General features: G+C 48.0%; 4 protein-coding genes across 4 annotated transcripts; 3 read left to right on the plus strand and 1 right to left on the minus strand.

Moving 5' to 3' along the window:
• Window positions 1–2,435: 2,435 nt before the first annotated feature.
• BJ212DRAFT_1273920 (glyoxal oxidase N-terminus-domain-containing protein) lies at window positions 2,436–4,714 on the plus strand (the record flags this gene model as incomplete). The annotated part of the gene is made up of 3 exons (XM_041331123.1): window positions 2,436–2,530; window positions 2,586–3,142; window positions 3,192–4,714. 3 exons carry the CDS (start codon window positions 2,436–2,438, stop codon window positions 4,712–4,714), a joined length of 2,175 nt encoding a protein of 724 aa, XP_041191918.1.
• A 2,574-nt stretch (window positions 4,715–7,288) lies between these two features.
• On the plus strand, window positions 7,289–8,295 carry BJ212DRAFT_1481777 (UbiA prenyltransferase family; the record flags this gene model as incomplete). Its single annotated transcript, XM_041340316.1, has 4 exons — window positions 7,289–7,354; window positions 7,401–7,785; window positions 7,841–8,169; window positions 8,221–8,295. 4 exons carry the CDS (start codon window positions 7,289–7,291, stop codon window positions 8,293–8,295), a joined length of 855 nt encoding a protein of 284 aa, XP_041191919.1.
• Window positions 8,296–8,984: 689 nt separating this feature from the next.
• On the plus strand, window positions 8,985–10,292 carry BJ212DRAFT_1360737 (uncharacterized protein; the record flags this gene model as incomplete). The annotated part of the gene is made up of 3 exons (XM_041335890.1): window positions 8,985–9,506; window positions 9,567–9,960; window positions 10,004–10,292. Exons 1-3 carry the CDS (start codon window positions 9,302–9,304, stop codon window positions 10,290–10,292), a joined length of 888 nt encoding a protein of 295 aa, XP_041191920.1. The 5' UTR covers window positions 8,985–9,301.
• Window positions 10,293–11,272: 980 nt separating this feature from the next.
• BJ212DRAFT_1360738 (kinase-like domain-containing protein) lies at window positions 11,273–13,606 on the minus strand. Its single transcript, XM_041335891.1, has 11 exons — window positions 13,435–13,606; window positions 13,237–13,366; window positions 13,114–13,170; window positions 12,854–13,048; window positions 12,767–12,797; window positions 12,672–12,709; window positions 12,402–12,623; window positions 12,126–12,351; window positions 11,887–12,070; window positions 11,686–11,825; window positions 11,273–11,635 (listed from the first exon to the last, which is right to left on the minus strand). The coding sequence occupies exons 1-11, from the start codon at window positions 13,455–13,457 to the stop codon at window positions 11,520–11,522; spliced, it is 1,362 nt and encodes a 453-aa protein (XP_041191921.1). The 5' UTR covers window positions 13,458–13,606; the 3' UTR covers window positions 11,273–11,519.
• Window positions 13,607–13,644: the final 38 nt, after the last annotated feature.

The following is a 13,644-nucleotide window of genomic DNA, read 5'->3' on the forward strand; positions in this document are numbered from 1 at the left end:
AATATTTTTGACATAGTCTTCCTTGTATGCATCCTTATTTTTCGAGCCTGATTTGCTCTAATTAGTGCTTTGTTCATCACAGCCCAGCCCCCATCCTGACCACACGAGCATGATCATTTTTGTCATTCTTCCCTGGGCCCTTAATAATATGGACTTCATCAGCTTCATAGACACAGGAGTGGTGTGAGCATTGTCCCTATTTGAAACATTACTCTTACTCCTTTTACACATTTTAGGTAACCCCTAGAAGCCTCAATGGTATTCCCACCACCAAGCCTGCTAGCGCATCAGCTGTTATGTGGGCTTTGCCTATGTGCAGCACCATCTCACATGATACGAAGTTATGGGACATGTGTTCCAAGCAGAAATGCCAATATTTTGCCATCACAACATATGAATTCTGGGCATTTAGATATGCAGACTGCATATATCTCTGACGTGTTCCAAGCTTTGGTTCATCCATATGACACATGGGTTCAGCAGGATATGCTTCTTAGTCTGGTGATATCCAAGACCCTGCTATTTTGGATGGCAGCTTGTGTAGGTGCTGTGGACACTGTGTGACAAGATCACTTCCTGATGGCATCCATCAGCAAAATCCTGTAGCATCATAATGCATGAATTCATCTTGTCGCATTCTTGTTGAACATTACTGGCAATGAATTCAAAACTTGAGAGGACTGTAATTATCATCACTTCATGTGAAATGTGTGATTCTTCTGGCACTGGCTGCAGAGTAAACATATTTGTATGATGGAGCTGTCCATTCCTGCATGGCTTATGAGGCCCGGTGACAAGCTATTCAGGGCTGATTAATTTGCAACCTACTCTTGATTCTTGATTGCGTATCAGTGACTTTGAGAATATTCCGGATTCGAGACAGTGCACTTCACAAGGGCAGTGATACAAAAGATGTTCCTTCACCTCAGTCAGCATCCGCTGATTGCCCCAAGAGGACAAGGACAAGCGTGCTCATCACAAAGAATTGTATATATATGTACTGAGTCTCAGATGATGATTCTAGCGTGCATATAATCTGAGATCGCTGAGCAAACTCAACGCAGTATGAGATAAATATACTTAATGCACTGTGCACGTGATTTGAGGCATGGAAGCGAGAACGGCCCAAGCTATGTTTACTAGGGTACAATCAACTGAAACTGTTTCGCTCTTGGAAGCAAGTCAAGCGAGGTGTACCTGACTGCTCAGCTGGGCCTGTAAGGAAGGCAGCAATGCCAGTGAACGCCGCTGCATCAAACACTTTTACGATTCCGACTCCGTACGCTCCGTTTCCGTCTCCGTTTCCAACGTTTCACATTCTCACACTTTGTTCATATTCTGTCTCTCGACTACGTAGTACGCCCGAAGTACTAGCTGATCTTGTACAGCACCTGGCGGCCTAGTTCTCTCCTCGGATATAAAAATACGCATGCATTTCTCGTAAATATTGCCAGAGGTTGCCAGTCACTCAGTGAGTCGGTTCAGCTCAGTTTTCAACGTCAAAAGAGTCTCGTATCATTCAAAACCATTGAACAAAGTTTACCGAACACTCTCGTTGAACGTCTTACCGTCTCCCGCCCTTATCACTTGCGCAGTCGAGCGGTACACGTTGTATCTGCTCTACAGCCCTCATGCGTTGTTACGTGCCAAGAAGCCAAGCGGCGTCCGCGTTATGACATTAAAATTCAGTCTACCTGAAAAACAAAGCCGGATCTCATCCAACCGATCATTGCTTATACATACCGCTGACACGTAGTCCTGAAAACGGGGCCTTGTGGGCAAACTGGATCAGAAACAAGCAAGCGCACCTACACAGCATCATACAAGAACTAAAAGGCGCGCAAACGAGGTCCAGATTCGCCGACACTATATGATGCAAAACTTGGTCAAACTTCGGGGGACGTTGGGGCCTTTGAGCGGCCTAAATTTGACATAGAACTCAACATGTAGTATGACTGTGATACCGCATAGATTTTGTGTCATAGGGCATTTGCAGGGCTCGAAGGATTTATAATTGGACTGAAAATGATCTAGAACCTTAGAAACGGAAATTGAGGTGATGGCCGAGGGGGTCAGGTGACCGGGGACCACGAAAAAAAAACGAAGTAGAATAAACAACGTCACCTCAAAGGGTCACTTCACCCATTCCTAGTCCTCACCCCACGCTCTTTTTCGCTTTCAGTCCTCCGACTTTGTTCGGTCGTATCGATACCTCGTATTCTGTCTTTCAAAGCTTTCGTTAAACCTATAGTACGACCACTCAACAATGTTCACACCCGTTGCTTGGCTGGCCTTCGGCCTAGCAGCGTCTTCCAAGCTGGCAGCCGCCCAACAGGCAGGTTCCATCGTTCAGGTCGGTAATACACAAGTCAGCGCCATGATGGTACGAAATTGTTTTCCTTGTTCTGTTCTATGCTGAGTTACTCGCTCCGAAGATGTTCCTTGGTAACGAGGAGAAGGTCTACATTCTCGACAAAACGGAGGGCAATGCTGCTCAAATAGATGGTCACCCTGCTTGGGGTGCTGCATGGTACGCGTTCTCGCTTTCGTTTTATACCAATAAGCTCGCTTAATTTTGCGTCCAGGGATGTCAATGCTCACACAGCCCAGACGATGGAGATTTTGACCAATACCTTCTGCGCTTCTGGTATGCACCTGCCAAATGGCTCGTACGCAACGTTTGGTGGCAACAGTGCCATCGGCCCCCTTGGTTCCACTGGCGATGTTGGTTCAGGCTCGTATGATACAACCTATGAAGATTACGACGGAAGAAAGTCTATCCGTATCCTCAATCCTTGTACGAGTGCTCAGGACATGTCGAGTGCTCAATGTCAATGGTATGACAACGCTACCGTTCTGTCTATGCAGAAGATGCGGTGGTACTCTGCCGCTGAGGCTCTTGGTGATGGTTCTATTGCCTTGATCGGCGGTTTTGTCAGTGGTGGGTACATCAACCGGAACACGCCTAATACGGACCCAGAATATGAAGGCGGTGCTGCTGAACCGACGTATGAGTTCTTCCCTTCGAAGGGAGCCGCAACTGTCATGAACTTCATGATCACTACTTCAGGTCTCAACTCCTACGCACATACCTACCTCATGCCTTCCGGTAACATGCTCATCCAGGCCAATATCTCTACTAGTATGTCTTATTTTCATGCTCTTGTCGATTTTCTTACACTTCCAATCAGTCCTCTGGAATCCCGATACCAACGTCGAGACACCTCTTCCCGGCATGCCAGGCGGTGTCGCTCGTGTTTACCCTGCTTCTGGCGCTGTTGCCATGCTACCCCTCACTCCCGCCAACAACTACACCCCCACCGTCATCTTTTGTGGCGGCAGTGACATGCCTGACGAGTATTGGGGTAACTATTCATACCCCAACTACAACACCTGGACCTATCCTGCTTCCAAGGACTGTCAGCGTCTCACCCCAGAACCCACCGATGGCTCTTCTCCTGTCTATGTCTCAGACGATGACATGCTCGAGGGCCGCACCATGGGTCAGTTCATTATCCTTCCAGACGGTACCCTCTTGGTTGTCAATGGTGGCACGAATGGTACTGCTGGCTACGCCCAGGCTACTGGCCAGACCGCTCTGTACGGTGAGATGCCCTACGGCGAGTCGTTGGCCTCGGGCCCTGTCGGAACTCCTGCCATCTACAACCCGAATATGCCCGCAGGCAGCCGATGGTCGAACGCCGGCCTGAGCAACACGAACATTGCACGTCTGTACCACTCCAGTGCCTTACTCATGCCTGACGCTTCCGTCATGATCGCCGGATCCAACCCTAACATCGATGTCAACCTCACAACCATTTTCCCCACAACCTACACCGCGGAGATATTCTACCCGCCCTACTTTAGCGCCAGTACACGCCCAACTTTCTCTGGCGCACCGCAAACTCTCTCTTACGGTGGTAGCTCCTTCGACCTCAATGTCCCTTCGACCGCGTACAGTGGCTCGGGTAACGCTGCTGCTGCAAACACAACCGTCGTTCTGTTGCGTGGCGGGTTCACTACACACGCCATGAACATGGGTCAAAGGTACCTGCAGCTCAACAATACGTACACCGTCAACAGTAACAATTCAATCACCCTTCACGTGGCTCAAGTTCCTCCGAACCCTAATATCTTAACTCCCGGACCTGCTCTTATGTTCGTCGTGATCAACGGTATTCCGAGCAACGGGACGATGGTTATTGTCGGTAACGGTCAAGTTGGGCCGCAACCCACACAAGCCGCTACTGTTCTCCCTGCTTCCTCTCAGAATTCCGCTGCTTCAGGCTCAGGCTCAGGTAGTAGCAGTTCGTCAAGCAGTGCATCGGGAGGCACTCACACCGGTACCATCGTTGGTGCTGTAATCGGAGCAATTGCTGTTATTGGTATTCTCGGTGCGCTATTTGGTATTTTTGTGGCTCGCCGTCGGCGCGCCGCCAGCCGCCAGCATCCTGCGGCTGCGTATGCCATGAGAGCCACGGGTAATGGGTATGGTGGCGGCGCGTCCCGCGGAGGAGCCACCAATGATCAAGCACGCCATTCTGACTCGAGTGCGTTTGTCCCGTTGCAACAGGATAATTCAAGCACCGCGTGGAACGCGAGTAGCACTAATCTACATTCACCGTATCGGGACACGTATGGGAGAGAGGGGGCAGATTACGATCCTTATAGTCCGGATGGAGGAGTGCAACATAGTAATGGACAGCAGTCATGACCACGGACAGGATGATAGAAACGTTCGGACAGTGCTTGTTGTGTGGACTATCTCACTTTTATTTTGTTCTTTTTTGTTGCTCATTCATTAATAGCTACAACTATCGCGTGCGTTCATGTTGGAGCTCTATTATCTTGTGTGCTTCAACTTACTGTCTGTCTGTCGTTTCTGGGTGTTTTGGACTTTGCCATATTAGAGCCATGTATGTGTCTGCGCTCTGTTGTAACTCACAGATGAATTTGTGGTGGAACGTTCCGTTGAACTTCCGCGTACATTTCGTCGAATAAAAGTACCCGATTCCGCTGACGAACGTTGCTGAAAACTAGAGTGTCGCAGACATTCTATGAAGGACGTACATATGTCAGTGCATGTGGGCATGCCCAATAGTGCGCAGTGACCTTGGGTTGAAAACGATTCGGTCACATTCTGGTTGGTTGAAAAGAACATGCGGAGACACAAGTCCAGGTTTGGTCCAGGGTGAGAACAAGACGCCGAAACTTGCTTCCGAGCCTGTGGCGCGACCAAACCTGTGGTACCGGCGGAGGTGCTCGTTAGTGGGCTCTTGTCGAAACGGTATGTTACGCGTCTACTGGCTGACACAAACCTGCTGAGACACTCACTGACACCATATCATCATGGGCGGAAAGCTAGTACCAGTTAAGTACTGGCTCACACATGTCTAACGTTATAAGTAGGCTGGCTTTCGCCTACAACTTCCTACCGAATCGCAAACCTACGGTACCGACCGTCGAACTCCCGGTAAGCATTACTGTAACTCAAGTTTATTCTGATGTGACACACATATGTCCACATGAACAGCGCTAGCTGACGTTGAAAACAGACAAAAATAGAGGCCTCGAGGTCGAAGCATGGTGTGTATGGCATCAATTTGTATCAACCATCTCGAAGTTTGACCCCAGTTGGGGAATGAGAAGCTCATGACCAAACTCGGCTTAGATGATCAGTCGTGTCTCTAGGCAGACTGGCGAATGGAAGTATAACGCTTCCTCAAAACTTGCGTTATTATGGGTTAGAAAGACCCGGCTGTCTGAATTTACATCTTCGAGGAAGTTGGATATACCAGCTAACGCCGCACCGCCGGTTGGCATCCCCACTCTGCCGTAGCTGCGTCATGGAACGTTCAATTCCCTCCTCGTTCGGCTCTCCGAATAGGCTTGTCGGAATTAAGAGATCGTACGATCTTGGATTTTTATGATACTCTCGAGGTATGTCTTATCGCTTTGATTGTACGCCACGTTTGCATCTTATCGATGCGACGTTGCACACAAACGATCTCATCTCGCCAGGTACTTGTCTACCAATATATGGAGGAGGACAAACCAACATCCAGACTCATCATGATGTTGTTCCTTCCGTTCCTTCTTTTTGTGATACTTGATAGGCACTGGGTATCGACCCTGATTTGCCCTGATCGGTCCCCGACACGAGGCAAAAGTTACATACACGAGGAAGACGAGGGTCATACACGCCGGACATATAACCCCTGTCGTCTCAGAGTAACGTTTGCCAAGGCTCGCGTGGAGTCGTGGGGATACATGCGCTAGATATGTGAGCACCAATCCGCTTATGCTCCGTTCACTTCCGTTGTTCCGTCACCAGTGATACCATCCAACCAACTGGGCGGCTCTTGTCCAAAGTACAGGTTTTGAATCTTCTTCGCACAGCCTGCTTGACGCGTATCAATACTTTCATGTCAGTGACGATGAATCCAGAAACCGATGACAAAACTTTGATATGATCACTCCCACAGCTTGCGCAACTCTCTAAACGCTCATTGGGGAAAAGATTAGGATTGCTTAAAGGCCTATCATCGCTCCGCTAAGCCGGCTAGAAAATTGCAAAACCTTTGAACCAAAGAAGGATAGATGCGGCACGAAGGTGTTATCGAATGCAGACTTGTTTGGCAATAGCTTCTGGCTAACGTGGTGTTATTTATAATTGCACGCTGGTTAAGCGGGTGCAATTTCAAGCTAACCTATGGTCGTCTGATCACATATCGTAGGTGCCTATCTCATATGTCATTTCGCTACTCATCGCATTCGATCAGATTTCTCGGAAATTGATGAGAAGCTTGATCGGTTCAACTTCAAGACCTGTCAACACACTCCCGCGAAAGATGCTCAATATTGAGGCTGTTCGCTCGGATCTGTTCTTCACTTTGATGCTATCAAGAAATGTAGGAAATGTTCAACGGTTTCTGCATGGCTATGTGGGCGCTCAACTGGATGTGGGTGAGTATGTGGATATGTCGCTCCCACAAGGACCTTCGTCCCCCAACAACCGCCTACACCTACAACCGCTCTCGTGCCTCGTGCCCACGGAATCTGTGATTTTATCAAATAATCGACCGATCGGTAGATGTGTGGAATCGGGGTTGAAACTGATGATGTCGATCAAACAAGTTTTCATCACTTAGATTACAAGATGGTGATGACAATTTAATACAAGGCGGTAGGATATTTATACCGGGCCGTTCACCCACTAAACAGTTTTTAGGGACCAGCGGTTTGTCACTAAGAGGCCAGGGCCTTGTCCATCCCCTCACGATTCGTCATGCTCTACCTTCAAATTCTGTATTCTTTCACGAGCGATGATATCACGACCACCATTATTCCGATTGTATGTACTCTTTTGCTGTTCTGTTATGGTGCACTGACCATATCAGACACTATTTGCAGTGGTGGCTGGGCCACTCTGTGATTTCCAACGTTGCTCTCACATTGTTTTCTGGATATGGCTCCATCTACTTCATTTTAATGTCGCCAATCAGATAATCGACCCTCAGGAGGATGGGAAGAACAAGTCTTCCCGACCTATACCTGCAGGTCTAATCAGCCTGGAAGGCGCCGTTGTACTACGATGGGCTCTCATTCCCATATGTCTTGTCATATCTGCATGCTACAGCTCCCAAGTCTTTGGGTTAAGCTTCGTGTTGACGCTGTTCATAATATTCTATAATGAGCTCAAAGCTCACGAGCACTGGATCTCGAAGAACTTTATAACGGCAGTGGGTTACGCTTGCTTCGAAATAGGTTCCACCCTTATTGCAGGTTTGTTTCCGAGCATCCTATCTCTGAACTCTGTGCTAATCTATTCCTTCAACAGGCAAAGATATGTCGCGGTTAGAACCCACCGCAATTTCGGCGATTTTCCTGAGCCTTGCAGTGTTCACGAGCACATTGCACGCTCAGGATTTCAAAGACGTGGAGGGGGACCGCCTTATTGGCAGACAAACGTTACCCATAGCATTCCCCAATATAGCGCGGACATCTATGTTGGTGGCCCTTCCTCTGTGGTCCATCTTCCTGTCTTGTGTTTGGGGAATGGACACACTCTCTACGCTTGCATTCACAGGATATGCAGCGATGGTGGGAGTCAGATTCATGACCTGCAAGACATCGCAGTCAGCGCGAATGTCTTGCAAATTGTATAGTGTAAGTGGGGTTCTCTGACTGGCGCGCGTCTTTCCTGATGTAAGATTATAGTTATGGTTTTCTGTCGCAAATCTTCTCCCTGCCTATTGGCGGTACTTCCACGAAGCACAGGCTTATTCCTTTTGATCGTCACGACTCATGAACAATGCAGTGCAACTGTTGTACGGCCAATATTTGGTCCTGTAAATAGTGTTGATGTAGTTTTTGGAGGTTGTACTTGTAATTTGTATCACCAAACGGGTGTATTTCTTTCATCAATGACATTAATGACGTGTGGGACTCGCCAAGTCGGCCGGTATCAACTTGAACACAGCGTCGGTGCGAAACCACTGAGTCCCCTGACGCTATGACATCCGCATTCGACATATTAATATGACAGGATAACGGGAGTATCTCAACACTTCAATATCCTCGCCTGCGGCTCAGGCACTTCAGAAAGCTGTGAATCTAAACTGTAACTTGTCAGTTTTATTCTCAGGGGAACTGACTTAAAATGGGCAGGGCAACACACGGGTGATAATCTTAGCTGCCAGTGCCAGGTGACTACTTGAAGTATAGCCATTAATAGCATTTATGAAGCAGCTAACTTTTGAGAACTGATGCGACACGTGTAGATTTGCCGTCCCATCTAGAACTACAATGCTTCGTGCTTGTCTGTGAAGGCAATCAAAGGCAAATGAATGAATGAGACAAAGGAACAAACAACTAAGTAGTCTACTGGAATGTGGCGCTTTGGGGATCTCCTTCCTGATTTGGAGCAGGCGCTTGTGGGTGCTTTTCTGCAGCCTGAGTTGCAGCAGACCGCCGTACGGTGAGTCCGAACGGTAACAGACAGCGATTAGCTAGTACTTATTCTGAGCTTGCAGCAGCTTTGGATCCGCTATAGGTCTGGTGGAAACAGTCATTAACTGAAAAAAGACAACATCGCTCCGAAGTAAACTTCGTCTCTTGTGGTCCTGGAACGTCGACTGTGCAGTGGGCCACTTAATTTTCATTGTCTATCTCTTTATATCAGCGACAATTCATTCACCATCGCATCCTTTTCAACTAACATCGTGATCCAACGTATAAAACGTGTTTTTGACGGTCTCTTCTCTCACCACATTTGTTTACACCAAACTAACACTCTGCAATGGACTGGGACGTAGGGCCGTCCCCTTCTCAATTCTCCTCTTCATCCCAATGGGCGCGCGCCAGTACTCGGCCTGCATCCGCTGACATGAGCATCGACGAGGATGTTGGTTACGTTACATGGAAGCAATCCCAACCCGACCCTGTCATCCGGGAACTCATGCAAAATGCAGAGAGCAAAAAGGAGGGAAAGCGAGAACAAAAATGTGCGTATCCTCACATGAAATGTTCGAGGTGTTTTTGACTTGTTTTTGACCTGCTTGCAGCCCGTTTGGATGCGTCTGCGCACACGTCCACGTGGGCATCAAGCACCAGTACGTCTGTCCCTCAACGCACGGCATCCTTCCCCGGTTTTACCACTCCGTCCACAAGCATACTCCCATCTACATTTGCATCTAATTCATCAAGAAAATTACATCCAATGAAACTCATCTCAAAGAAAGTACCCCCGTCGCGTGCGTACTCAGCGACCCCGCCTGTGAAGGATGACGTCCCTCCCAATCCAGAGCTGGCCGCGGGGTACCTTCATATAATACGTAATGGCACTGCAGAGATGGACGAGAATTCCAGGCGAAAGCAGGCTGCGAGGGCGAAGGCAGAAAAGGAGACGGCGAGTAGGCACCCCGGGGGATATCGCGACCCGGAGGAATACCCATGCATGTTCATCTGGGTCGAGATCCACATCTACCGCATTAACTGCAAGGCCTTTAAAGAAGACGGCTAGTGTTTCGTCTGCTTCTTCTGCACCTCCCCGAGGAAGTACAATCAGTAGATCATTGAGCTCTGCAACCATCAAGCCTACAGTTAAACTTTCCAGAAACAGTGGCACCTACGGGGACATTCGAATGACGTTGGACTCAGACCGAGATACAGATCACGAGGGAAGCACTTTCACCGATTTCGCAGGTGACTTAGCTCCAAACGAGTCTTTTTCGATGCATGTGGATGACGTCCTACTACCCCCCAAGCGTACGATGGGGAGGGCCCCCTAGTGTCGTTATGGTCCCCTCTACCAATCGTCCTACGGCTCCTTCTTCAAACTCTGAGTTTATCCCTTCTTCCAAAGCTCTTACGACTGCATCCACCTCCACATCTACAACAGTTCCAGAGAAGATACCCCAGTCGAGACATATGCACACTGTTGTGGCACCCTCAACAACTCAGCGAGGTCCCCCACCACTTGGGATGCGCCGGCAACACAACCTCCCAAATTCCGGGTTCCCTTCCTCCCAATCGCGCTACACCACCACACAGTCGCCCTATGCGGCTTCACAAGCGAAGGGCCAAAAGCAGGTGACGCTTCCGCCCTTCAAGCCTCCGCTGCTCAAGAAACCCAACCCGAAACCCATTCCCGCACCAAAGCAGGTCTTCCAGACTCCTGAAAGCCCGCCGACTTCAACGCCTGAGCTGGACAAGGACGATAGCAACGATGATGGTGGTGAGGAGGATAAACTCGGTGCGGCAGGTGCAGATTCGTCATTTGATGTGTCTTTTGATGTGGATGTGGATGCCCTGGAGGCGACCATGCGGCAGTATGATTAATGTGGTGGAGGTGTGCATTTTTTTACGCCGGAGAAGATACGAGGTGGATGTATGCTATGCTAGGTGAATACTATGCTTCCGATCCGTCTTTCATAATCCATCTACTTAGTTGCATGTACACGCGGTTCACATATAATACTCACTTTATGATTTGAACCGCAGATTTTGAATATTGACTACTACGTATATTACATACCGGTATACCAGTCACGTCCAAGTATGAGATGCATGTCCAAAGCGGCGCTGGCACAAATCGTCGGCGCGTCGAAATGGTAGACCAGCCCCTCTGAGGCAAACCGTCGATAGGGGGACTGGTAAATCTGGGTTTGAATTTGGATAGTGCGTTTGGAGTAATCACATGACCTGTAGCCAATAAGAAAACCAAAATTTTCGTCCAGAATATAGGCATCAGGGGACTCGTGAATCGAAGATATTGTCATATATAGGAAAGGTTTTCTTTATATTGGAATATAAAGTCATGTAAAGCCATGTATAACGTCGGAAAACCACCGCAATCAACGTAAAACACCCTGGGTAGACTCATGAATTCTCTGATGTAGGAGATGTTGAAATTAATGTTTGAATATTATATTACAGCTGAGAACTCGCAAACCAGTTCCACGCATATCTTTATGTGAGATTAGTTTGGCGAGTCCACACCTTCTTGATCTTTCAGATCACCGTAACCCCGATACATCTGTCCGCTCCATCTGTTCCACAGCCTGCGCCGCTGCCATTTCTGTGGCTACGTGCTTAATGTGCGCTGTGCCATGGCCGTAAATCATGTCATCGACTATATGGTTTTAATGAGAAGCACCAAGAATCACCCTACTGATAACTTACTGTATACTATAGCATGCCAGGTAGGAGCGTGTGGAAGTCCTTGGGGATAGACCTCCCATCTTACATGGCTAGATGCGCTCGGACCATACTTTCGTTGAAGCAAATTGTTGAGCATTGTTCGGGGGTGGTCGTTAAGTGCACTACGGTTGGCAAAAGTTATAAATGTAAACACATGCATGTGAATGTTGTGTATGAACATACGAAGGTCCCTGAATTCGAGGCTCTAAGATGATTGAAGGATTTGGTTCACGACTAGGGTGGAGTGGTGGACTGTCGGGTGGTTGTTCAGTTGTATCTGAGTCATTAGAACCACCGTGCGGGGAGGCTCTGGGGAAATCATCCGGCGCATCATCGAAAGGATCGTCAGGCGGTCTACTACAAGAGTCTTTAAGCTTGTGTAAGTGAATGGTTGGCAAGTACCACGAACTATGTAGGATTACCTGGAGAGTGAAACCTATGCATGACAAAATCAAGTACTTTATCTGCTGAAGGTCGAAGTTCGGGTCCAGATTGCAAACATTTTTGGATGAAGTTCCAATCAGAGTCCATTATTTCTGGATGACCATCTGGACGCTGCGGTCTACGACCTTCGGTGATCATAACAACAATGCGAAACTCCAGCCTTTCAGATTTGACCTCAGACCAAGGGGGCTGACCCGAGAGAATCTGTTCAACGAATCCTCAGAGAAACGTTTTGTGACAAAACATCAACTCACTTGAAGCATTACACAACCAAATGAGTAGATATCAGCTTTTTCCACCGAGTCCAGGTCACGTACATCATCCGATAAAACGAGTTCTGGTGCAGCATAGCGGACTGCACCTGGACGTATAGATGTCGCGGCCAAATGTGACTGGCCGAGAAGGGGTTGGGTAATGGTGGAAAGACCAAAATCAATTAACCTCGCATGGCCTCCCTCATCGATCAGGATATTTGCCTGTGTATTCATTAGTTTTCAAGAATGTCCTAGCAGCTCCGAATTTACCCCTGTTATATCTCCGTGCATGACAGGAACTGAGTGTACTTGCATCAAAGGTGAGTTACAACTTGAACGCCTTGAGAAGATAGGTCGAAACTCACGGTAATAAAGTCCAGTGCTGACATCCTCTAGCTTCCAACTTAGAGTGAGTCTTCAAAAAGTGAAGGGATGTGATGAGAATTACTCACCATACGTGAGCGGTCCAGGACTGTTAGATCATCGTGGTTAAATTGTAGGTAATCATTCAACGTGCCGTTTGGGATCCACGGAGATACTAAGCAGCGCAACTCTGGCATACGTCCAAATCCTGTCGCTATACCCCACAAGGGTACAATGTTTTTATGGCGTAGAATCTTCAATATGCCAATTTCTCGGCTTATTTTCTGGGTGCGACCAAAGTAAGCGCAAGTTAGCATGGGCTAACATGCGGTTCTCGTACGGAGCTTACTCTGTTGATCTTCTCTAAATCGTAACGCTCTGGAAGTCTGAAGGCCTTGACCGCAACCTTATCGATCAATGGTCCGATGGTCAGCCAGTTGCATGGTAAATTGAATCCAACACATAGACTGACGAGGGTAGGGATACCATTTGCATCATGATTGCAATTGCATTTCCAGACATCGCCGAATCCACCTCCACTAACAGGGTAAAGAGTTGTTTGAGTGATAAAGGGCGTCAAATCGTCTGGTAAGTCTCTTGTGCTGCAGCATGGTTACACAGGAAGTTCAGTAAAGCAGATATGGCGACACCGAGCATAATATGATCATACCTCACATCGTCGTTCTCCATCATGTGCTTTCTCAATGAGCTTCGTACTAAAGTGATATAAGGTTAACAGAGAAATGTAGATCAGATCCAGTTAAAGGTCGTGGGCCTTGGCCCAGGCTGTACTATTCTGCGAACCTACACTGGATATAGTATGGGCGTCTATATGACTCGTATTCGTAGTAGTGCTAGCTATTCTTGTCCTCAGTACATA

This window comes from Suillus subaureus (genome assembly GCF_016647635.1).
Source record: "Suillus subaureus strain MN1 chromosome Unknown BJ212scaffold_20, whole genome shotgun sequence".
Taxonomy (NCBI): domain Eukaryota; kingdom Fungi; phylum Basidiomycota; class Agaricomycetes; order Boletales; family Suillaceae; genus Suillus; species Suillus subaureus.

Coding starts and splice junctions, on each gene's coding strand:
- BJ212DRAFT_1360738 (XM_041335891.1), bottom strand. CDS start 13,457: ATGATGGAGAACGACGATGTGAG. Junction 13,049..13,113: donor ATTTAGAGAAGATCAACAGA/GTAAGCTCCGTA, acceptor GGTCGCACCCAG/AAAATAAGCCGAGAAATTGG. Junction 12,352..12,401: donor TTGGTTGTGTAATGCTTCAA/GTGAGTTGATGT, acceptor TTCGTTGAACAG/ATTCTCTCGGGTCAGCCCCC.